Source organism: Atractosteus spatula, chromosome 3, assembly GCF_055471065.1.
Source record: "Atractosteus spatula isolate fAtrSpa1 chromosome 3, fAtrSpa1.hap1, whole genome shotgun sequence".
Lineage (NCBI taxonomy): Eukaryota > Metazoa > Chordata > Actinopteri > Semionotiformes > Lepisosteidae > Atractosteus > Atractosteus spatula.
The window spans coordinates 9,472,176-9,496,116 of record NC_142708.1 but is presented as its reverse complement, the minus strand read 5'-3'; the positions used below and the strand labels follow the sequence as shown (position 1 = coordinate 9,496,116).

Sequence of the window (23,941 nt, the reverse complement as noted above, 5' to 3'; positions counted from 1 at the left end):
CTTGCTTTCTCGTGGAATCTTTTCTGAAAACAATTATCCAGCACTATCCAAAGTCCGTTGCTACTTACAGTACGTGCTCTTATCCATACTGTTTACAAGCCATAAAGTAGAAGGATGATTTTATCATACTTCATAGTGATAAGCCAGTCTGTGTTTTTTTCCTTCATTTTCCTTGGCAAATTCTTTCTCAAAATATATTTTAATGAGTGGGCAAACTATAGTGCTTAAATATGTGGTTTATATGCAACAATCTGTGAAAATAAACACTGAAAACTAATTCTTTTAGTTCAAAAGAATTAGTTCCCAGTGTTTATTTTTATTTTAGTTTCCAGTACAAAAGACTTTCAAAAGCTTTTCAGCACAACATGTCCGTTTCTAAGCTGCAAAAATGATGATTAAAACTACAGCGTGGAGCAATAACATGGGGTGGCAGAGTGGTTAGTATTGCTGTCTCCCAGTACAGGGGCCCTGGGTTTCCTCTGGGTGCTCCAGTTCTCTCCTACAGCCCAGAAACATACCGGTAGGTTAACTGACCTCTGGGAAAATTGGCACTGGTGTGAGTGTGTTTGTGTCTGGGTGTGCCCTGCGATGGACTGGCATCCCATCCACGGTGTGTCCTGCCCTGTGCCTGCTGTTAGCCGGGATGGGCTCCAGTTCCCCCCTGCGACCCCGAGTCGGATAAAGCAGTTTTGAAAATGGGTGGATGGGGCAATGAATTGGACTCGCACATGGGGCCATGGGGAACACCAGACTCTCAGCAATAGCTGAGCAGGGTTGTGCAGCTGTGCCCCATGTCCATCGGCCTCACCAGGCTATCGTGAACATGAAGGACATTCACTTGGAGCTGCTTTCACTGCTCTGTTCTTTGTTCTCCTGTGCTATTAATTCTTTCCACCCAACTCTTTCTCTCGCACGCTTGAAAAAGGCTCAACAGCCAAAACATGAGATCTTGAAATCTGGTCTTGTACCTACAGGCTTAAAATCTGCTACCATACCTGTGTTCCATACCATGCATTTCTGTACTATCAATCATGCCATTGTACTGTGTGAGATGGAAATCTCCTTTGTGAATCCCTGGTGCTTGCCTTCCTTGGTTGTTGTAGATGCATTGATGTCTTAGTTACTTACACAGTGATCTGTGTAGAGACTTTTGCTATTTAGTATATGTATATTGTGTCCAGGTAAGAGTATTCAACATAATGAATGTGGTACTGTTGTGCTAATGACAGTCCGATTTGTTTTCAAATCCTACTGACGTGATTCTTTACTTACAGTTGCCTGTCTGCTTTTACGACATGTACGTGGCAGAACTTAAGTAAAATCTGATAAGACTTGAGGTTGTGTGGTTTGGCTCCTTGCAGGCCTCTTTGCAAAGTTGGTGGTTTCAGTGCTGTTGTGAAAATGTCTTAGAATTAAACCCTTCAAGGAAGAAACCTTGGTGTTAAAAAGTATTTTATTTTTATTTTCCATCTGTGTAACACTTCTCAGTTCTAGTATTTGCTGTCTCTGATCCTGAAGAATTGATCTATGCGTTTTATTTCATCAGCATTAATAGACTTCCCATGTCTATTAGTCTATCTACTAAGAAACTAAAAAGGCTTCCTTGTGTCCAGAATTGTGTGTCTGGTGTGCTGACTACTCTCCTTCAGCATGAAATTTGTGTTTTGTGTAAATTGAAGACTCCCTTTGAAAGTGAAAGTTGAATGGATTTAAGCTTGTCCAGCTGACATTTAATATACCTAATGGTCTCCTATAAAGGGTTATCCTGAGGATCTATAGCGTGAGATCTCCTAATTCAGGTCTTCTTCTACCGAAGACCAGGCTCCACACAGTGGGCGATGGAACCTTCTCTTGCTAAGCTCACGACTGTGGAACTCAGTACCCATATCTATTTGAGACTGATTGTGAACACCATCTTTAAATTGCCCTTGAAGACCCATTTTCACTCTACTTTTTAATCTGTATTTCTGTCGTGCTCTTGGTTTTGTTAGTTTTGCTGTGTTTTTATTTTGTGGGCAATGTTGTACTGTGCTGTGGCTTTTTGAGAGCGCCGTATATCATGCTTAAGTTTTAAAAATGATCGTTTTCAGATCATAAAATAATTGAGGTTAGTAGACAGATGGTATTTTACTTTTACGTTTATCTTGGAAGTTCAGGGATTCAATTCCCTTGCAAACGGTACTCCGTTTTTAAAAGTAAGGAAGTGAAATGGGGAATGTTAATTTTGCTTTGGATTTTTTCACATCACTATTTAATTGAAAGTTGTGTGTGTTTGATAATTAAGAGCTAATCGCAGAATTATTTTAGAAAAAAGTACTTCAGAGACAACAAAGAGGGACCCTGCTGTGATTCAATCTTTCTATCTAGCGTTTGCTGTCCTGCTAGTTTTCGACATTCTGATTTTTGCCTAAGGAGTATTTATTTGGAAGCTGGAAAGATGGTAATCTTTACCCCTATCCGACTCCTAGTGTTCAGCTTGACGTGTGAAGGGAGCTGCATGCTGAGCTGACAGTCTCCACACGCTGTTCTCGTTCAGACATGTCGGTGCCCATCACAGAGTGTTCCTTTTCATCCTGCAGGAACATCGAGCTGCAGGAACAGCTCGATCCTAAAACAAACGGTAGATGGCGGTAAAACACTTTTCTGGTATTAAACATTGGCAGGGAATACATCTCAAGTCCGACTTTGCCAAAATGTGCAGTCAACATGAAAACGGGTCACGGTCAAAGAGAATTTTGCTCTAGACCTTGGTTAATTAAGAATGAACGTCTTAGCCTTCATTTAACTCTGGTGAAAGAACCTTCAAAATTAACTTTTTGTGCTTTTTTTTCTCACAGCTCACGGGCATTCTGTTGAGGGCAGCAAAGCGAATCCAGGTGAACGTCTTCGTTGAGAAAATTGATGTTTTCAGGTAAGTTGAGAAACTCGCTTTTAAAATGGTATTCAACGTTAATTGATTCATGACCTCAGGGCTCCCCCAGCTTTGTTTTATTATAATACCCTGCCAGCTGGCCTTGCCGGCTCTGTCGTTACCTGTCGTCGTGCGGCGAAGACCCCTGCACGCCCGCAGGACGAAGGAGCAAGAGCAGACAGGCCCCTCTGTCTCTGCTACCCATCAGCCCATTGGTCTTGATCGAGGCGCTGGGAGGTACTGGAGGTTCAGTGCTGGCCAGTGGAGAGGAGCGCCCCCTTGTTGGCGCCTGGGAAGTGGCAGGGGCTGCCATCTTGGTGAAATCCCAGAGACCACTAGCGGACTGGTCCCCAGCCCTGTATCTGGCGGCGTAGTGCTACCGGGGCTCTGTCTCTTGGGGGGGAGTGTGCTAGTGACATCACCCTGGCTCCAACTCTCACAGATCTCGGCCTGAGCTGAGAGCAAACTCTTTTATTGTTTTCGGATGCAAACTGAAAATTCATGCCAGGATACTTGGAAGACCTTACAGATGGATTTGTCTTGTTACACAGTTCCAAGATGCCCATCAGGGTAAAGATCCAGAAAAGCACTGAAATGCACAGATGCATTTCTGCACAGACACTCTTTACAGTAAAGAGTGTTGCCCATTTTCAAAACTTGGATCTGTCCTGATCCAAGTTTATTATTAGGAGGCCATGATTGGTAAGGGCCAATGGGAAATCTGGCCAGGATGTCAGGGTGACACCCCTACTCTTTTTGTGAAACAGCCTTGGATTTTTAATGACCACAAGGCCCCGACTCTCTGGTTTTACGGCTCATCCAACGAGCAGTGCCTTTTTACAGTATAATGTACTCGTCACTGGGGGTCTCCCATCCAGGTACTGGCCGGGGTCACACCTGAGCTTCAGTGGGATTCCAGCTGTGAGTTGCAGGGTGATATGACTGCTGGCTACCTTGTTTTGTGTTATCAGTGTTTTCCATGTGTCCTGTATTCTGTAAAACCACATTGGAAAAGTCCTGGAGAAGGTTATCTTGCCCCAAAATCTCTTCTTTTTTGTTTGTTCTGAACGTACCTGTAAAAGCATGAATGGGCTGTTCCAGCAAGGGGCAGCGCGTTGTCGTCATTGAAATGTACTCGCGTGACCTTAGTTTGGGAAAAGAGGATTCAGTTTTGTTGGAGCTAGAAAACACAGAAGCAAAGGAATCAGTGACTCCTGGTCAGATGGCACCGTTCGTGAGAGCTGCGGCTGAAAGGCTGGGTTCTTGTTCTCTAGTGGGCTGGACTGGAGCAGACACGACGCTTCTGGTTTTACTAATGTCTCTCAGTCTCTCCTCGACTGTGTCTTCTACACAGGCTTAGAGCTTTTGAAAGTTTGCTCCAGGACAGTATTTTTGCAGGCAATGCAGTGAGAGTGTGACACAAACGGAAACTGACATGTAAATATCTGATTATATCCGGGAACAAACAACCCTTTAATCTTCTCATGTGGGTAACCATTTCAAAATGATCCTCTGGAAGTAACTGCTGCATGACCCTGTACCTTTCTGAGGCAGCAGTACAATGAAAGATGTTTTGCACAGTTTTGTTATTAATGGTGGGGAGTTTTCAGATTCTTCTTTAACAGCCTAATTTGCCCGGCAGTGTCCAGTTAACTGCCAACACAAGTCAGTGCTTTAAACAGATCCTGTGACGGGGCCATTTCGGTGTTGATAGGCCTAAAATGAAAGGTTCATAAAGGCAATGTCGTTCATTAAGCCCTTGGAGGGATGGTATTATGTTGAAATTATGCCTAGGTATGCTGATGCATCATTTCTTGTATATTTCTCGGTTCTGTAACTTTTCCTGTATGACTAAAGACGCCTACATACTGTTTGACTAGGCTGTGAAGTTTTTACTTGCTTGCCTCTTTGGCTGGTAGCTGCTGTTTTAGAAATAATCTCACATAACCACAGTACCATCCCCTCACGCCACTTCTGTATGTCTGACTCTTGTTGCTAGCATGTTCTTTGCACACGACAGTCTTAAATTCCCATTGCTTCCCGTCATAATGTCATGATTTGAACTCTGGTGGCCGCCCAATTTAATTCCACCGTATCATAGAAATGTTTTAACATTTTTTGACTGTCCTGCACTCTAGAATTAAAAAGCTGTCAGAGATATTCTACCGTGTGGGATCTGTTCAGTCCGGGTGATCGACATTTCCTGGGGATTTTCCCCAGTGGTAAAATTGAGGCGTTAATTAACAGTAGTTTTTGGAATGCGCCATTAAGCTGGCAAGAAAAAGACACGGTTTGGCTTGGTAAAGCATAATTGCTAACGATAAGAATAGAAGTTTAAAGAGTAATTGAGATCCTTAAAGTAAATCTGTTTTTCCGTGCAGCATGTGATGTGCCTGGGAGACAGTGTAGCTCATCTCTTCATCATGGTTTTTAAGGCAGCTGAGATGTGAGGGTCATTCTGTAGCAAGTTGTTGTTGTTGTTGTTGTCATTATGAAGTAAGAACCATTTGTACTTTTCAAAGACTGAGTCACTTTTATTTTCATGGCCCTTTTATGTCTGTGTTGCCACATCAACCTCCATATATACTAAGACCAGAAGCAGCATTTAATCAGATTGCTTTGTCCTTAGCGTGGTGTTTCGGCCTGTTCAACAACAGGTACCTGTATGTAGTAAAAGCCCAGTGAATAATTCCACATGTCCCCATGAGTGGTTGGCCTGTGTTGTTCAAACTGCAAGAATTCAAAACCTGCTTATCTTAAAATTACGTGGAAGACAAATGTGTGTGCAGAACAGTTGCCTATTTTTCTGACATTAATTTGTCTTTCCTGTGCTGTTTGGTAGTGTTATTTAGAATGCAGATATAAAGTGCAGCTTGGATTAAATAATCAAGGCAAAAACACATTATAAACCAGATTGTTGAATATAAAGTATTGTTGTCATGATTGTGTTTCCTGATTAAGTTTTGCTTTCAGTGCAAAGCACTCATTTTGTAGCAGTGTTCTTTGACAGAACCTGGATGGGATTTGATGGTGTTTAATGTTTTGGTGCAAACTAGTTATCAGTAGTTTATCAGGTTTCATGATGAGTAGATAGAAAATCAGCCAGTGTTATTTTTATCCTACCAGAGCACTGGATCACCAAAGTAAGAACACTAATGTTTATTTATGTTATTTTCCTACTAATGTTAATTACCCTATTTACTCTAGAACAGTAGTTAGCAAGATAAATAGATGGAAAAAATGTGTGAAAATGCTTAGAACACAGATGTTGCGCTCATGAGCTGTGCTGTGGGAGGGTCACACTGTAAAACTGGCATCTTCTGTTTGGCTACGAAAGACGCGTCTGTGCTGTAGTGCACACCTCTTAGTAACTGCAAAAAAGAGCTATGAAAACGTTGAAAATTTGCAAACTGGGGGGGGGGGGGTTTGTAAATCAAAGGGTGGGCGCTTTCATCAGAGTAGAGGTGTTATCCAAAGCGTGCTGGCTGAACTCCACTCGCGGCTTGCACAACGCGGCAAAGCTGCTCTTTAATCCATCTGAGAAGGAGACGTCTCATTTCTCACCCTGATCTGCTGATGGGCGCAGCCTGCAGAGTGTAAGAACAGCCCTGCGTCACACGGGTGGGTCCTCCTGTCCGTGGTGGACGGTGTGGGGCTCCTCACGCTGTATATGTAAAGCATTTCAGGGTGAAGAGCTGTAACAACGCAAGGGCTTCTTATAAATTACCAGCAGCAAAGCTGCAAGCCCCCTCAGCCACATGAACAAATAGAAGGTTTCGGGTCATTTTTATGGCCGCTGTGATGAATGGGGGAAGTTTGTATTGTTTAAGCTTCGGGCTTTCGTGGGTGTGTGCTTCCACACCAGAGCCGTCTGGGTGATGTCGTGGCGCGGGGGTCCAGAAGTGACCGCACGTTTCGGTTTGCGCCCGCGTCTCTGCCCAGCCTCGGCCGGCCCACGCAGCTCGCAAGGAAACGCCGGCCGGCGCGGTGACCTCCTCTGTCCGGCATGTGCGCTCCGTCGCTGCGAGGCAGAGCAAGGGCATATCTGACAGTTCAAGTGGACAAATGTCGTTCGTTGCCAGTAAGCAAGGGTATTTTCTTTCAGGAACCGAAACTAGCTTTGTAGTGCTGGCACATCCTGCAGCTGCTCCTAACAACAACCTTCCTCACTTGAACGTTCGGCTGAAATTCAATTGGTTCATTGCTTCTTATTCTGGTAGGCTTCGTTTCTTGCTGCAGTCGTAATTTGCTTCGATGTAGTGTTTTTGACCCCCGGTTGTTTTTCGGCCCTTCAGTATTGACAGTCCGAAATAACTGTTCCAGCAAACTGTCTTCTAAAGGGCTTCTTCCTCTCATCGGTTTTTTGATCTTCAACTTGTTTAAATGGCGCCATAACATTAACAGATCATCAAAATACGCATCGCAAACGGTAGTGTTTAGGGTCTAACCTGCTATCAATTAGAAGATATATTACAGTTTTCACAGGTGATAGTTTATTTGATGGACAAATGCCTTATTTGCAGATGGTATCTAACCCCCAGAGAGGATGTGTATGTTTGTGGTTTACTTCTAGTTGTATCCAGTCTCTTGAATTAATTTCCTCCTGAAAGATGGTTAAGTACGTCAGTTTTTTTTCCCCACTTGAGTGTTAAAACTCCAGACCAGATGTAGACTCAAACGAAGAGACTTACAATAACATGTGGTTTAATAAATTTGTTATTGTGAAAGGTGTAATTACATGATTGAACAACATAATTGATTTAGAGAAAATATGTTCACATCATATACAGTATACCATTGTACAGATTGGCAGTATAGAGTTACATAGTACATTTACAAAAGTAACGAAAACAATATCTATATTATATGAGCATTATTAAGAGGGACGTGTTTGTAATGCAATTGTTCTATTTTTGGTTTGTGTCCAAAATTTTCATGTGACATTTTAACGACATCATTTTCTCTATATTCCTGGCTTTTTTTTGGTCATTAGACGCAGGTTTGTTAAAGCATTTCTGGCTTTAAGAAAATACTCCCACAGGAATAAGAATATATCAAAAAAGAAATGTGAGATAACCATACTGTACAGAAACCTACTGGATGTTTTTAAATGTGGCCACTAACAATGAGACGTGTTTTCATACTGAAGGTTTGTTGCTCTACATTAACAGCGTAATTTGTTTTTGATCAAAGATCATGTAAAGCTGGCAGTATTTTATTGAACTCATTAAGTTGTTAATTGAAACCTTGTTTTTGTGGTTGTGGTCTGGCTGCCAGGAACAGTATTTAGAAACGATTGCAAATGATAGGTGGTTATTTTGTGCATCTACCATTTAATTCCTCGGCCATGCTAACAAGCAGTTAGGTAGTGCTTTGCATGAGAGAGTTTAAAACTAGTTTATTGTCTGCCATTTACAAATAAAGGGGTAGTTGGGTTGTGTATGCATACAGTATGTTGAAAATTGCAACAGTTCTTAAACTTACAGCTTTGTAATTTCATCCAGCTGGTGTTACATTGCCTTGCATGTCTTAGAGGAAAAAATGTTTGTACAAAGAGTCTTTGGTGTTTCAGTGGGAGAAATATTTCAGCACTGTCCTGTGCTGCCTTTATTTCTGCAATACAAACACAAGAAAATTTCTCCTGGAGTCACTCTGTTCCTTGGCTTTTGGGATTAGTGGTTTTAGTCTATTTTTAGAGCTGTGAAGTTATTACCCATTGAAAATGGAAATATCATTAATTACAATTTGTTTTTTATTTCTATTCACTCTACCAGATGAAGATTTGTGACATTGAAATGTCAGCTGGCTCATCAGACCTGAGCCAACTGCCTGCATTCCCACTTCCTTTCAGTCTTTTTGAAGGACTTTGGGCAGTTTTCCTAAAACATGTTGTAAACGGAGTACTTTCCTTGTAAGAAAACTGCAGACAAAAGGTCAGGAAGTTTCACAGATCTTTCTGGTTATGAATTTCAGTGGTATTAAAAGTTGTTGAAATGTTTATTAATTTTTAAGAGCTTGTATGTGGCATTAGGAGTTTATATTTATTTAATAATACAGGTGGTAGATTGGAACATGAAAAACATTTTGTAGCATTAGACTTCACAACAAAATAGAAGACTTTGGACAGAATTGGGATTCTCATTTTTTAATATAGACACAAGATAAAGTACAATGGAGCACTTTCTTCGAACGTGTGAGTGGGAGAATTGCACGGGTTTATAAATTAGTAGTCCTCCAAGACCTTTTATAATGACATAATGCTGTATCTAACAACATTGGTAGAATTATAGAGATATAATACTTCCAGAAAATGAATCAGTTTTTTATAGATGCAGAGGAGCATAGCAATTGTAGAATTGCAATTCTACATAAATTAAAGGTACAGTAGGGTCTCAACAATTGAGAAAGTTCGATGCAGGGAACCATTACAAATAGCCAAATATACATACTGTATAACCACGTCCACCCCTGTATTGTCGCTTAATGTACTACAGTAAGTAGTATGTATAGTTAAAACACAAGTCTATGGTAATAGAAGTACTAATGCATTGGCTTTAAGTTAATAAAAAATAAAATTGATTACTGTTATTTGTGTTAGTTGATCACAAACTTATAGTAATCAGCTAAAATAAACAGCATGAACAGAATGCCTGCATTTTTCTCTGCCCCTGTGAGTAGCACGTCCCACTGTACTGCTTCAGGCACTAGAACAGTGAGTCTGTAAAGTCATCTCCAGCCTGTCATTCCCCACCCTGCTGACACAGAACCTGGAGCAATCTCGTTACAATATAGAAACGAGACCAGGTCGAGGTGCAGATGCTGGGTGGTGGGTACCTGGGCAGGGGGCAGGGAGAGGCTCACTCACTAATTCACGTCACTGTCCTTGCCCTGCAGTGGCTTTGTCATTAAGTTTTACACGTCTGAGCGGCCTGCTAAAAATCTCCCAGGTCATGTTTTGTTTCAGGCTGAAATGATACTGTTTTCAAACTACAGGACCTTTGGCATATCCTGAAGGCCTGGAGTTGCTGTAATCTGGTTGCTCTCTTCCGTGCTGCCGGTAAAGCAGCAAAATCACCCTGGTAGTGTGATGACCAAAACTTCACCACAGCGTTCCAGCTGACATGTTCTTGTCGCAGAAGGCATGGTAGTGTGGTAGTTCGCAGTACAGTACTGCCTCACCACACTAGGGCCCTGGGATCAGCTCCTGGGGTGCTTATGCGCGTGAGGTTGCATGTTCGCCCCAGGCTCACGTGGGTTTCCTCCGGGTGGTGCTGTTCCCCCACACAGTGCAGAGACAAACTAGTAGGGTATTTGGCCTCTGGGGGAAATTGGCTCTGGTGTGAGTGCGTTGGTTTGTGTCTGTCTATCCTGTGAGCCTGCCTTGCATCCGTTGCATGCTGGGATAGGCAGCCCTGTCTTGGGTACTGTGGTTACAGAATAGTTGGATGGACGGATCTACTTGTCACAGCGTCGCTTCAGTAAACGTCTAGAACTGTTAACAGAACACAAGCACTAAATGCCAAACAGCTTGCCGCTCTGAAAGGCAGCCCACAGAGAAGGGAAAAAAGCAAAAGAGGGGCTAATTACGAAAGACATGGTGAAGGATCAAATGCAGCTGTCCAGGCTGACGCAGACTGTTTCTGCGCTATTTACACGCATTCTGTTGGCCTTTCCCACACCACGTGGCTGATAAAAGTGAAGAGTCCATATAAACTCCGAGATATTTCTCATGCATTGTTTACTCCAGTCCATTACCACCCATTTGATATTTAAAATGCACATTCTTGGCACCTGAGTGTAATATTTGCCGCTTCTATGTGTAAAAGGACTTTTTCTTTAACCACACTCCCGCCCCCAAGTCTCCAGTGTAATTAAAAATAAATGAGACCATGTAGTGTCAGTATAAACCCTCTCCATCTGCTGTAAGCACAGAATTAACTACAGTGATGCCTAGTATGTATTTGGTGCGCAACGGCACAAGTCAGTGTCTTCGCTGTCTTTCTTTCTCCTGTGTCCAAATGCAAATGCAGTGACGGGGGTTCTGAATTCCGAAGCCAGACTGAGTTAAAAAAAGCTGGAGAAATGTACAGTGTCTCTAATGGCCCTAGCTGGGGAGCAGGTTGCCGTGAAAGTCAGCTTTGAAAACCCCCCATTCCTTGACTTCCTTCTTCAGCAGGGAGAAAAAAAACTGTACTAATATATTGTCAGCGCTGGCCTTAGCACTTGTTTCCAGGAATTCTTGTCCAACATCAGTAAACGAGTAAGAGGACAGTGTCGATACCTGAATCGTACCTGTTCCGTATGAGTGGAACAGCAGTGTGTTCAAAGCTTTGGCCTTGTACCTGGAAGGGTGTGGATTCAAATGTTGGTTGGGACACTGCTTTCGTACCCTATAGTTGTCCACATCGGTCAGATTGCTCCGGGAAAAATGCCCTGTTACATAAACAAGTAACAAGCCTCACCTTAAAAGAGCAGACAGTGAAGCGTTTGGAAGCCGTCTCCTGTTTCAAACACGAGAGAGCCTTCTGACCTGCCGAATAACGGTCTGGGGATTGTCCGCCCATCGCTGCTCTTTTCCAGCCACGGGTTCGAGTCGCACGCAAGAAAAAAAATCACTGAATCAAATTGCAAAACACTCTTACCACCTAATCTGTCAATTTTCATATTTTTCTCTTCACACATTCTCTGTATCCGCAAACAATCACTTGGGAGAAAAGGTTGTTTTTTCAGTTTCTTCTCCTGGCGTTGCCATTAAGTTCAGCCCCATGCCAAACGCAGTAGTGTTCCTCTGGTTGTCCCTCACGTGATGTAGTGATAACGGGTCTGTGTGGCCAAGTTGTTCTCCAGGTTGTCGTTGTGAATGAACGTCTCACAATTGATTTGTCTGGTTAAATGGAGATTTGGTGTTATTATTACCTGCAGGAACAGAATTGCAACAATAAGCCTGATAAAGAACCTGTGAAGAATCAGGAACTCGGACACAGGAAAAAAAGAAACAAAATAGGTTTATTAAACTGTTTTTTTAAGATTCACTAGCAGAATGTCTCCCACAGTAGTTGTAATTCTTTCCGTGGGGATGATTTCTGTGAGTGAATAGAAGCAATTGAGAGACATTCCCTGTAAATCAGTAAGTTTGCTGTTTAATTGTTATCTCAACGGTCTTTTATTCTCTTTTTTTTGCAGTCAGACAGGCAATGTAAAAACTCTGGTGTTACCTGTGATGTACCTCAATGAGGTAAGTCCTTTTTCACTATTTTGTGCCCCATTATTAATGTAGTTTAGTGCTGTGAGACTGCCAGGTGATTATTCTGATGTCTGTAAGAGACAGTGTTTGAAAATTAACACTCCTTCACATGCAGTATGCTTTCATTTCTGATAGCAGAAAATCCATCAAAGTTATAATACCGGTCAACAATTTATATAAAAGCCCACCAGCACAGCTACACGTGGTCTAACACATTTGCCTTCAAATACATTAAAACGGTTTTGTAATTAAAATGCAGTGTCAATGCCTGCAGTCCACTGTCGTCATGATAATTATTATTATGGGAGGCTTTAAAATGCAAAAAATGCTACTAGGTCCAGCGCTTATTTGTTGCATATTTAATGCCTCCCAGTCTGTAATCCATGCTTTTTTTTAATCCATAAAATTCCTGTTACTGGTTTAAAATTGCTGCTCTACAGCCTCTGTGATGTTATCTGAACAACCTGTAATATGCTACTGTTAAATAAGCCTCCAGGCACACTAAATCACATTTAAAAAAAAAAATTGTAATGAGAGCCTTGCAGCTCTCTTCTCTGTAAAGTTACTTTGTCTTTGACAGAGCTTTGTGTACATGAATGCTCAGCTTTTGTGTAGTAAATTTACAGTGCTGATAGCAGATCCATTTATACAGAATGACATACTGCAGTAGCCTGAGTGAAGTACCTCGCTCAAGGGTATATGAGCTCACTGTCCCATCCAGGACTTGTAACCTTTAGAGCGTTTTACTGTCCCATCTGTTGTGGCTATATTCCATGATCCCGAAGCCAAATGGTTTAGAAAATGCAATGTCAGTAAAAAAGCAGACTGAATGTCTAGTTAAGAAATAACTGCCCTTCACCTTAAAAGAGCAGACAGTGAAGCGTTTGGAAGCCGTCTCCTGTTTCAAACACGAGAGAGCCTTCTGACCTGCATTAACGGTCTGGGGATTGTCCGCCCATCGATGTTCTTTTCCAGCCACGGGTTCGAGTCGCATGCAAGAGAAAAAATCACTGAATCGAATTGCAAAACACTCTTACCACCGAATCTGTCGATTTGATTTTTTTTCTCTCACACATTCTTTCTATCCACAAACAATCACTTGGGAGAAAAGGTTGTTTTTTCAATTTCTTCTTCTGCCTTTGCCATTAAGTTCAGCCCCATGCCACACGCAGTAATGTTCCTCTGGTTGTTCCTTACATGATGTAGTGATAACAGGTCTGTTTGGCCGGTTCTATGAGGTATTTAGGAGTAAAATGGACACAGAAATAGCCTGGAACAAATATTATTTGCTGTACTGCCAAATCAGAAGACTGGCCTTAATTGGTTATCTCAGCTGAGTAGTATCTGGTCATGCTTTTTGCTTTTGCTCAGGCCATCTTGACTAAGGTTGCTGATATTGTACTGCAGGAGCTCCATAAAACTGGAACGGAGCGCAGAGCATTATACCTTTAAGCCAAGGGCTCATGGAAATGCCCGAGGATGCTATAATAAGTTAAAACAAGGGTTATTAAGTTCACTCTTTCATATATTTTCATTTTATGCCATTCCTTTATAATTGTGTTTCATTACAGAGAACAAGTGTGGTGAAAAGTCCAATTTGAATTCACAGACACATTACTTATAAAGATTCTGCTAAGTAATTTTGGAGGGATTTTTTTTTTATTGCTTTGTCTGACGTTCTCTAGCTTTGTTTTGTAATACAGCCCTCTGTCCCTAGCTGAGCTGTCCAGACCAAAAGAAATTGCTTCCAGGTTTCAAAATGACACGTGTTGAAATCCTTGGAAAATACTCTAGTTTTCCATAAGAAGGGAGTGGCTGATTCCCATTGCCTGGACGTGTACGTTTGTTCCCACAGACAGAGCTTTAGGCTTCGTGCCAGATATGTCCACAGATGCACATTAAATCTCAGCCACTGTCTCTTCTCTCTGGTTGATCCTGACAATGAAATCCACAGCTATGGCGCAGCTAAGGTGGTCTTTCACACGACTTCACCGGAAAGCAGGTTAAAGCTGAGGATAGGTTTGTTTCCATGCCATGTGTCATTGTTTGTCATTGTTCCTCAGAGCGTGCTGATAGATGACGGCTCCGCAGGCAAAGTGGGGAGTGTGCTGCAGCAAGCCAGCGTGGTCATTAACATCCCCTTCATCATCATCGCCCTGGGGATTCTCCTGGGCATCGTCTTCCTGGTACTCTTATGCAAGTGCCGTGTCTCAGAGGTGAGTTCCTGAGTCACAGGGTGCCACAATGTGTTGTCCCCAGTCATTGAGCGGGCCTGCAGTTACACCACCTTACAGCTATGAAGGAGCTCTTAATCCCTGGAGCGAGAGACGCAGGCGGGGTCTGAACCTGTCCGGGTGGGGAGCTGTGTCAGCAAGTGTTGGCGACAAAGGAACAGGTAAAGGCTAATTTCAGACTGGGGGAGAAAAAAACAGAAAAAAGAAGCTTTTCAGTCATGGAGCCTTCTTCGAGTGTGAGGAAGAGAGAGAAGGGTAACAGGGAAATAAAACACAGGAGGACGAGGGAAACTGTAGGTGAGTCTGTGCACTGAGCAGGTGAAGGGAGAGGGGTGAAAGATCAGTGACTTTGGATTTCAGGACTCCTTCTCCAGTAACACTTCAGAAGCCAAGATTATCCTTAAACCCGGATCACAGCTTCCCCCTTACCTTAATAATAGACTTCATTCTTAAAACATTTCCATTCATTTCCAGATTTAAACCTCTTCTCACTTTTCTCCCAGATCTCCCCTTGTGTGGACACTCTTGCTCACCTGCTCTGTCCTTTGCTCTGCTGTGCTTTATATCCCTGCTTCCTTCCTCTCTCTGTCCCTCACATCTGAAGGAGGTTCAACAGCCGGAACATCGTGCTTCCTCTTTCTGCCTTTCATCAGGGAATTAACTTTTCCTTGTTCATTTCCAGGATCTGAACTTTACTCCAGCTATTTTATCACACACGTTAATGCGACTAGGGAGACGAGGAGAATTGTTAACCAATTCAAAGAAAAGCATTTCCTGCTTAGGCCATGTACAATTTATGTTAGCAATCGTTCTTAAAACAAAGCTCCACTTCTCTGGAACAGTATTGTTTCTAGCCTATAATTTCTGTAGTGGCGTGTGCTACTGTGTTCAGTTACAAACTGGGATGAAATATTGTGTCTAAAATGTAACATATACTGTAGTAGAAATGGGGTATTTAAAGCAACAAAGAGGAAAAATACTGAGTAGTTATTAGGAAAAGATGGTTTCAGCTTTCAGTGCCTTGAGACCTGGATTAGTGATTTCTGTGCTCTAAACCTTGTTTCACAGTGGACATGAGGGCACCTTACTGAAATGACATCTGATGTTGCTTTTGTATGTAGAAAATAGAGAAATATAAAGACATGTCGAAATGAGGGTCATTTACAAAACGGTTTTGATATTGAGCTTACCAATAAAATAGTGCTCTCCCCTTCCAGATGTCTTCATACCCCTGATGAAACAGTAACAGAAAAAGAATTGCAGAGTGGATAAAGTTTTGCTTTAAAAATTCTAAAAATATCATGCTGGCTTGAATAGGTTTGCACAGGTCAAAGCCACATTTGTCAAAATTGAGTCCAAACAACATAAGGGTCACGCTCATGTAGTTGGATTTTGTAAATGTTCCCCTGGCAGGGATTACACTGGCAAGACAATTCCTGTACTGTGCTATAAGGTTCTGGCACTTATGAGGGGGATTTTCAACTGTTCTTCTAGGTTCTTCTAAGTGCCTTCTTGAATTCTAACCACAAATATTTGATTGGATTGAGATCTGGAGATTGTGACATTCTTATGCTGAGATGTTCCCTTTTCCTGACAGGGTTGCCACTACACCAATAGCCCCCAGTTTCTTAGAAATGTCCATTACAGTAGACGGAGGTAAAATTCTCCATCTTGTGGAGGTCAGTGACGATTTGCCTGCTGTCTTTGGAGAGCTCCCTGACCTTAACCATGGTGGTGCAGGATCGTCAGTGATTTCCATGTTGCTTCCTTTTATACCCCAGGGAAACTGAAGGTCTCTATATGGTCCCAGGGGCCTCTAACACCCATCCAAGGACCAGAATGCTGTTGTCGATATGCATTTACATTTTCACCCAGTTATTTCTGACGAACGTCTTGGCTCTATGCAGTGCTATTATGAATCCAGTATAACATTTTTTTTTAGTTTTAAGCAAGGCACCAGATGAAATCTGTGACTCATTCTGTGATATGTTTTTTTTTCTTCCTTTTTCTTTGGGGGGGGGGTGTTTTACTACAGTTTCCTTTTGCGTATGCTTGTGATCATAGAAAATGCACTGGTTGCAAGAATGCCTTTCAATTAAACAAAATTGAAAAGAGAAAGGGGGGGAAATGTTTCGAAACGTGTTAAGTCGCTATTATTCTATTGTCTTTAATCCTATCTAGTTAGACGTTATTAAAATAATTCTGAAGTCTGTAAGTAAATGGTAGGGGATAATTATAGCAAACGTACTGTGCTTTTACCTTACCCGCAGGTTTGAACTGTCCAGACTAACTCTGCCTCTTCTCCTCTCTTCATGTCCAGTCCACTGCGGCAGAACGGCAGCCTCTTTTGCAGCCATCTTAAGTCGGCTGTCCGAAGAGAACAGTTGGATGACAATGGAAAGGACGCCTGAATTCTCTTCCTCGTCACGATCCCCCAGAATCGCATTCTTTTTACTGCTCTTAGAACTGCTAATATTTATTGCATGTTGACCGGCTCTTCGGCAGGGGGTCTGCAGAGCGGAATCTCTGATGGAACAGCTGTTGATCTCGTCCGCATTGTTTGTAAAGTGCGGCTGGTTTACAGAACCTCGTGTGGGGGCAGCAGCTGAGTTACTCTGCTAGGTTTGTGTGCTTAGTAAATCGTTTCCTCTGATACTACTGTACCGGTTTTAAACTCAGGGCTGCCAGTCTTTGGACTGCCCAGTAACACATGTGTGATATTTTACCTAAAACCTCCTAAGCGAATTCAGGCAGTATTAGGCTGTATTAACCATAACTCTTCCAGTGACCACGCTAATGCATGAAACCAATCCATTCTGACAATGCGATTCCTACTGTTAAAAAGCATAACCCATGCCCCTGTCGCTCGTACTGTGTATTCCCTCGTTTTTGATGACCGTATTTATTGAGCTGCCAGCCATGTCACCTTAAGAGCACAGTGAAGCAGCCCATAGTTTTACACTTGTCACTCTCTGGTGAGCTCAGTTCAGGCTCATTGATAAAGCTTGAGCTGTGACAGGAAAAGGCTCCGTCAGCCAATGAACGCAGTAAACACAAAGCCAAGAGTGAGTTTTTTTTTTACTTTTCGGAGTTTCAGAGTAGAAGGAAAGATTGGGAACAATAATGAAGGACCACTGAGTGTGTGTATTTGTTATTTCAGAGCCCCTTAGAGAGGTCAAGATGAATTTCATGCACATGTTTAATTACTGAGCTTATTCAATGACTATAACCCAAAGAAGATTAAGAAAAATACTTCTATTGTTCTTAATGTTTTAAAAAATGCTGTATGTGTTTGCACTATAATAATATTATAATATTAACCGATAATGATAGCAGTGGTGATGTTGGTCACTTTTTTTAAAACTGATCAAGGGATCCAGTATACTGCGGGGCTGATGGGTCAGTGAAACGAAGGATTATAGCTTGTGTAAAAAATAAATGGGTGTGATTTTAGAACACAGTATGTGCACCTCAGAATTCTCATTGAGGACTTAACGAGAGTCTCCTTAGGACCTAAAGGTTAAGCTGAAGTGCCTTTTTGTTTGCTGAAGTTGGAGTAAGACAGATACTTGTGTAGAAACACTTCACTTTACCACATAGTAAATGTCTGTTTGCCCAAAATAAAAAGCTATCACCTGTATCCTGTTTACATGTGTGTGTGTGTAATAATCTGTTATAGGTGTGCAATTTAAATACAGCATCTTTATTTTTTGGCATTTGTTTTTCATTGCGTAACTTCCCTTTACACTTGCCTTTTCTGCCAAGTCTTTTTTCCAGATAAAAAAACACTAAAATTCTGAAACATGGTGAGCTTCTCCACTTTAGCCACTGGGTGTGTCTCTTCAGCACAGTGCGCAGGTGATGCTGATCACTGATCTCAGAGCCCATTTAACTGGCTTTCAAGACCTGCAGTTGAGCAACTGATGTACATTATGTGCCTGTGGTTGTGCATTTGTTTGAGATGAACAGCAGTAGTTTTTGAAGCTGAAGAGAGGCGTTTGCAATTTACCAGGATCTCAGCTATAATCTTTTAAATAATAATAGATGATAATGACGTAACAGCCTGTACTCGAGGACAATGAATACATTGAACTATATTGGGATGTACAGTAGTTACATACAGTGATTATTTCCCTTCTGTACAGTACAATCTTCCAAAACCACACCATGATTAACATGGGTTCCTCTCTGCTCCAAAATCTGTTCCAGGTGAAACAATAAAGCCCCTCTCGATCCTCTCTCATGCCGATGTGTAGACGCCGGAATGCTTGTATTTACCCCAGAAAATCAAAAACGCCGGGACCTGCTGAGAAAGCTCCTTTTGATCTTTCTGGAGCAGGAGCAGTAGGGCAAAGTGTTGCTTTTCTCTTTCACAATTTTTATGGGTGTGCAATCAAACTGAGAAGAGGAAAACTGGAATGGTGGAGTGGGGGCGTCAGGCTTGGATTCATCTGCGTGATGAAACAACTCTGTACGTGCTTTGGGACCATGTGTGATCAGATGACTAAGCAATGGCAAACTGCTTGTGTGGAAAATTGCGTTACCTCTTTGCTTCAGCTATAATTGCTGTGTCACAGAATACCTACTTTTTTTTATTGATGGGATGCCCGCCTCATAAAGTTGGATGGCGATACGATTTGTATTAGTTTCTAAAGGAAAATGTCACCTTGTCTCAGAGTCCAGGTGTGAGTTGATGCCATCGTTCTGTTTATAAACTTTTTAAGAGCTGTTGCTGTACTTTGACATCTAGACCATTTGTGCAATAACAGATTTCACACTGAGTAGAGACCTTATGAACAGCATAAACGTCTTTTGCAACAATCTCTCTTTTTATCAGCCTCTGCAAAGCCCAGATTTTTCTGCTAGTCTAGTCAGTGTGGTAGGTTATACTGTTGGTTTAAGGTTGGGGCTGAATGTAATGTGTAAAGTAGGTGCTAACCATTGTGAAGAGCAGCTGTATGTGTGCAGTACGAGTCACAGGAACACATTTCTCACAACTGATGTTTTATTTCTTTCAATTCAGTACAGAATGTTTCTTTTTTCCTTTTTAATTTCTAAATATTTTGTAAATCTGTTTTACAATAAAAAAATAGTTGCACTATCACTGTAACAAACAATAATAAAACTTATTTTTCCCCCCATTTTTCTCCTAACATTCTGTGTGCAGTCATGCTTTAGAAACAAAACACTGTATTAAAAAATAAATAGAAAGGACAATAATGATGCACTTGTAATTTTTCAGTATTTCTTTGAGCAAATTAAGATTTTTGTTCTGTACAGTACACTGAATTCAGTTTCCGAAATGGACTAATCTTGTAAGCAATGTAAGGTTGGAGGTTTGATAAAATCATTATTTCAAGACTTAATTGTACATTGACATGTTTAACCATATCTTTAATAAGATGAGGCAAAACCTTAAATGGCCTCAGTCCAACAGTGGAAAACTTAGTGTTAGCTTCCAGATTTAGTATATAATATCCGTCTTGTTCTGAGCCAAAATTCATACTTACAAATACCCCAAACACTGGCCTACTGTACTTCATGATAACTGCATAACAAACTTAGCATAGTTGTGTATTAACAAAACATTAATATATAGTTCGAACATCTTGGTTTATTACATTGTAAAGTACAGCGTAGAAACTGGTTTAACGTCTCATGGATACATGGGAAAATCTGTTCTTTGGTTTTGACATTGTGATTATTGGAAATGTACAATCTTTGATGGTCTCTTGACCATGAATTGGTTATTCATTTTAAAAGCGTATATTGTGTTTTGCTCACATGAAGCCTGTGCTACATATTCGTTCCGATTTCTGAAAAGGGCTAGCTTTTCCTGACCACATTGTAACTTCCCCAAGTTTTTTTCGGATCCCAGGACACAGGCTACAGAAGCTCCTCTGAACTGGCCGGATTAGGAGGTTGATGTTTGGTCGTTTCCCTGAATAACGGGTCCAGTTAGGGCGGGGGAGCTTTCTCCGCCTCTCTAGGATGAGTAAACCCGGAATGCACAAGACTGATTCCTACAAGGAAAAACAGAAGGACAAAGAGTTGGAAATGGAAAGAAACGGTGATGTGGAGGGTCAGGGGGTTCCAGGCAGAACTGGGAGCCGTGTGATCATTAAACCTCAGAAGAAGAACCTGCCAAAAAAGTAGTGTTTCGGGCAAACCTCTGAAGACTGAAGAAAGCGTGCAAGTGGGAGCTCAGTTATCACCAGGCCTCACGCTTCATACTCAATACAGCTCACTTGGCTGACACTGCCAGGCACGACCCAATGTTAATATAGAATATCAGTGACCTAGAACATTTATCTTGAATGCATTGGAAGATCTGGAAACTACCGGCGATATTTCCTCTCAGCGTACAGTATTTTTCATTTCTCTTCTTGCGTGAAGCTCTTGCGTTCAGTCCTGGACCTGCTGGATTTCAAAGGCTTTTTATTGCAGCAGCACGTGAGGAACTGGCCTGGGAGAAGCTGTGAAACTGGCTCATTTAAGCCAATAACCAGCTGGTTCGGCTTGTTAAGAGCCGGCTGTTACCGGAAGCCTGTAGAGACACTGGCCCAGCAGGACCAGGAATGGACTCCCCTGTGGCAGACAGTGCAGTGAGCTCAGGTGGGGTAAGTCAGTGGTGAACCTTTTCCCTGAGGTCTGGTCGTCTGAATGGCAAACACAGCCAGCTACCACAACCCCTTAGGGCACAAGTGTCCAACTCCACTCCTGGAGGGCAGTAGTACAGCAGGTCTTATGGGGTATCAATAAATCAGCAGCACCTTAAAAGTCCTTAAACTGTAGGAGCCGTCTGCACTGCTCTGCTTTTCCACACCCACTCCTTTTTTTCCAGTGTACAGTGTATAATTCTAGTTATTTTTATAGAATAGATTTGCTGTCGCTGAAAATTCTTCCTTCGTTTCAAATGTGTACAGAGGGTCCTGGCTAATTCGGTATAAAAAGAAGATCTGACAAATTGTGTGGTGCTTTAAGCAGGCCAACATAATTGGACTCTTAGTCCTTAATGTATTAGGAATAAACAACAGTAAAGAGCAGAGATACTGGAATATATTGGGAGATTTGCTTAATCAGACCCATGTTTCCTGGCAGGCAGATAAAAAAAAAAAACTGACTTCTGCTCTCAGTCACGAACTTTAAACTAAAGTGAGATTTATATCTGAGACAAATACCCTTTTATTACTTTGTGGACATGGTGAACCTTGAGGGGTTTGTTAAAAGAAACATTCAGACAGAACAAAATCGGCCAATTTACAGATTCATTTTCACACAGTTTCTATACGTTTATACATTCTAATAGTGTATTTTTTAACTATGATTTATACCACTACTATTGGTGATAAATATAGAGTATACAGTATAACGAAGTAGATAAATGCTTATTTTTTGGTTAATACGATCTTCAGACACGGGAACTTATTTAAATGCATCTTCTCATACAAATCACGCAGAACGGCATTTGCAGACTCAATAGTTTTTTATGGGTAAAGTAAAAAGAACAACAAGTTTGTCATGTGTATCTTAATGCATGCAGGTAAAACATACAGTAACTTCACCTTCATTTTCTGTTCTTTTTCAACCCACTTTTACTAAAACAGGTTTCAGCAGACTACGCGTTTTAGTTTATAGAAATATAATACGTCGTCTTTTTGGATGGAAATCAGGTAATCTGACGTGCTTGGCGTCCGGTGTGAACGTCATGTGGGCAGCACTTACTTGCAGAAGTTGGTGCCACATTCCGAGTGATCTCTGCAGGAGGCCCCCACGGGCCTCAGCGTGATCCAGCGCCACAGCATGGATCGCTTCGCCCGGTGCACCAGCTCGTAAGCGCCACGAATCTCCCCCTCTTCAAGTGGAGCAGCCTGGACCTGAGAAAATCAGGGACCGTCACCCTCTGTGTGTGTGCCGCCCTTGCACGCTAATAACACAAATAGCCAAGCTTCTGCCCAACTTCCTTTAGTTGAAAAAATGAAAACGAATTAGAAACTGTTATTCCATGATCTGTCTCGCCAATTAGCTCCTAATGTCAAGTTTTTCCACAAAGGGACAACGGAAATCTAGTGGGAAGAAATAACTTTTCTTGAAGCACCCTTCAGCTTTTCAGGGCTACAAAGTAGTGAATATCTGGTACTAATCTTATTTGGCTGACGTTTGTATCAGTTTGCGCAACAGGGTGTTTTACTACAGCCATCAGAGTGAAGCACTGTACCTCTCTCAAGGACACCACAGCCGTGCTCGGCCTGAAATTTCAAACTATACCCTTCCCCTTGTGAGTCCCAAGCTCCGACACTGGCATGAAGACATTGCTCAAACTGGAGGAAGAAGCTGCACTGCAATCCGCACACCTCCAGAATTACATGAAAGTATACACACCACTTTTATCCTGCTGCCGTTCTGTCAAAATCGTTTTTAGAAAAATGAATGCCTTGAATGTCAAGAAGATGGTCCATGATGTTTTGTTTGTTAAATATACAATAGACCACAGAGTGTACATCTAATAGAGTTGAGCTTTGGCCTGACAAGTATCAGCCAGTAACTTGTAAATATATGTAGTATATCCACACGTTGATGTGCAATACTGATAAGACATTTAACGAGAGCCCAGTTGGCGGTCTTACCTGAATGCCACAGAGCAGTGACATAATTAAGGTCACGGCAAAGATTTTGCAAAGTAGTGTCCTCATCATTGCTTGTGTTGTGAAGGCTGTCTTGGGGATAATGTGAAATGAACACACTCCGGAGTACTGCCTGGCTTTATATTAGAAATGATTATCTTCTGATATCAGTAGTGAAGGTCAATGAGCAACAGAGTGAAGTCTGACAGATAGCGTACAAAGGGCACCCTTTTAACCACCGAAAATAGTGTGATTCCACGTGTTCTGTGGCTGAGAGACCTTTCCCATGCCTCACGTAAAGAGTATGAGGGTACTCATACTTTCATCCGATAACTGTCTTATTCGAGCACAGCATCCGTGACAGAAATGACTGTTTGGGACAAAGTCTGAAACATTACTGGATTAACTTCAGATACATGTGCTGCAGTGTAATGTTACTTTATGGGAACATTAAAGATAACGAGTCGTTCTTTTCCTTTGCACAAAGCTAATCTGACGGGAACACGTGAAAGAAGACAGTGACATGCTGGCAAACACATGGGGCAGAGCCTCCGTGCACATTTGGAGGCAAAAATGAATTTGCAGAAAAAGCACACCTCACGGATTCCACAATAACTTCTGATTCATTGACTGTTCAGGCCCCTTGAGGAGAAGACTGCTTGATTCACAGGCTGCACCCAGGCTGCAGACTCAATTGTGGGTCTGTAATACGTACCTCTTAGCCTTTAAGTCATCATCAGTTGCCCCAGGTACAAAGGCATTATGTTCTTACACCAGTAAGGCTTCTTGTAGAATATTGTGTACAGTTCTGTTACCATGTTACAGAAAACATATTGCTCCTCTGGAGTCCAACCAGAGGAGAGCAACCAGGTATGTTCTGAGGCTTAAGGAGAAGCTGTCAGAGGGTACTGAAATGTTCTAATCTTGA

General features: G+C 41.9%; 2 protein-coding genes across 2 annotated transcripts in view; one reads left to right on the top strand and one right to left on the bottom strand.

Annotated features, from left to right (window-relative positions):
* Positions 1 to 18,029, top strand: part of scarb2c (scavenger receptor class B, member 2c) — a 35,306-nt gene extending 17,277 nt beyond the window's left edge. The window contains exons 9-12 of the mRNA XM_088910157.1: positions 2,838 to 2,911; positions 12,095 to 12,146; positions 14,219 to 14,371; positions 16,710 to 18,029. Of these exons, the coding sequence (XP_088766283.1) occupies positions 2,838 to 2,911; positions 12,095 to 12,146; positions 14,219 to 14,371; positions 16,710 to 16,751 (321 nt within the window). The 3' untranslated portion in view covers positions 16,752 to 18,029. The remainder of the gene's footprint in view (positions 1 to 2,837; positions 2,912 to 12,094; positions 12,147 to 14,218; positions 14,372 to 16,709) is intronic.
* A 1,392-nt stretch (positions 18,030 to 19,421) lies between these two features.
* LOC148837376 (liver-expressed antimicrobial peptide 2) lies at positions 19,422 to 23,112 on the bottom strand. The gene is made up of 3 exons (XM_088910159.1): positions 23,017 to 23,112; positions 22,115 to 22,266; positions 19,422 to 20,412 (listed from the first exon to the last, which is right to left on the bottom strand). Exons 1-3 carry the CDS (start codon positions 23,083 to 23,085, stop codon positions 20,376 to 20,378), a joined length of 258 nt encoding a protein of 85 aa, XP_088766285.1. The 5' UTR covers positions 23,086 to 23,112; the 3' UTR covers positions 19,422 to 20,375.
* Between the last annotated feature and the right edge of the window lie 829 nt (positions 23,113 to 23,941).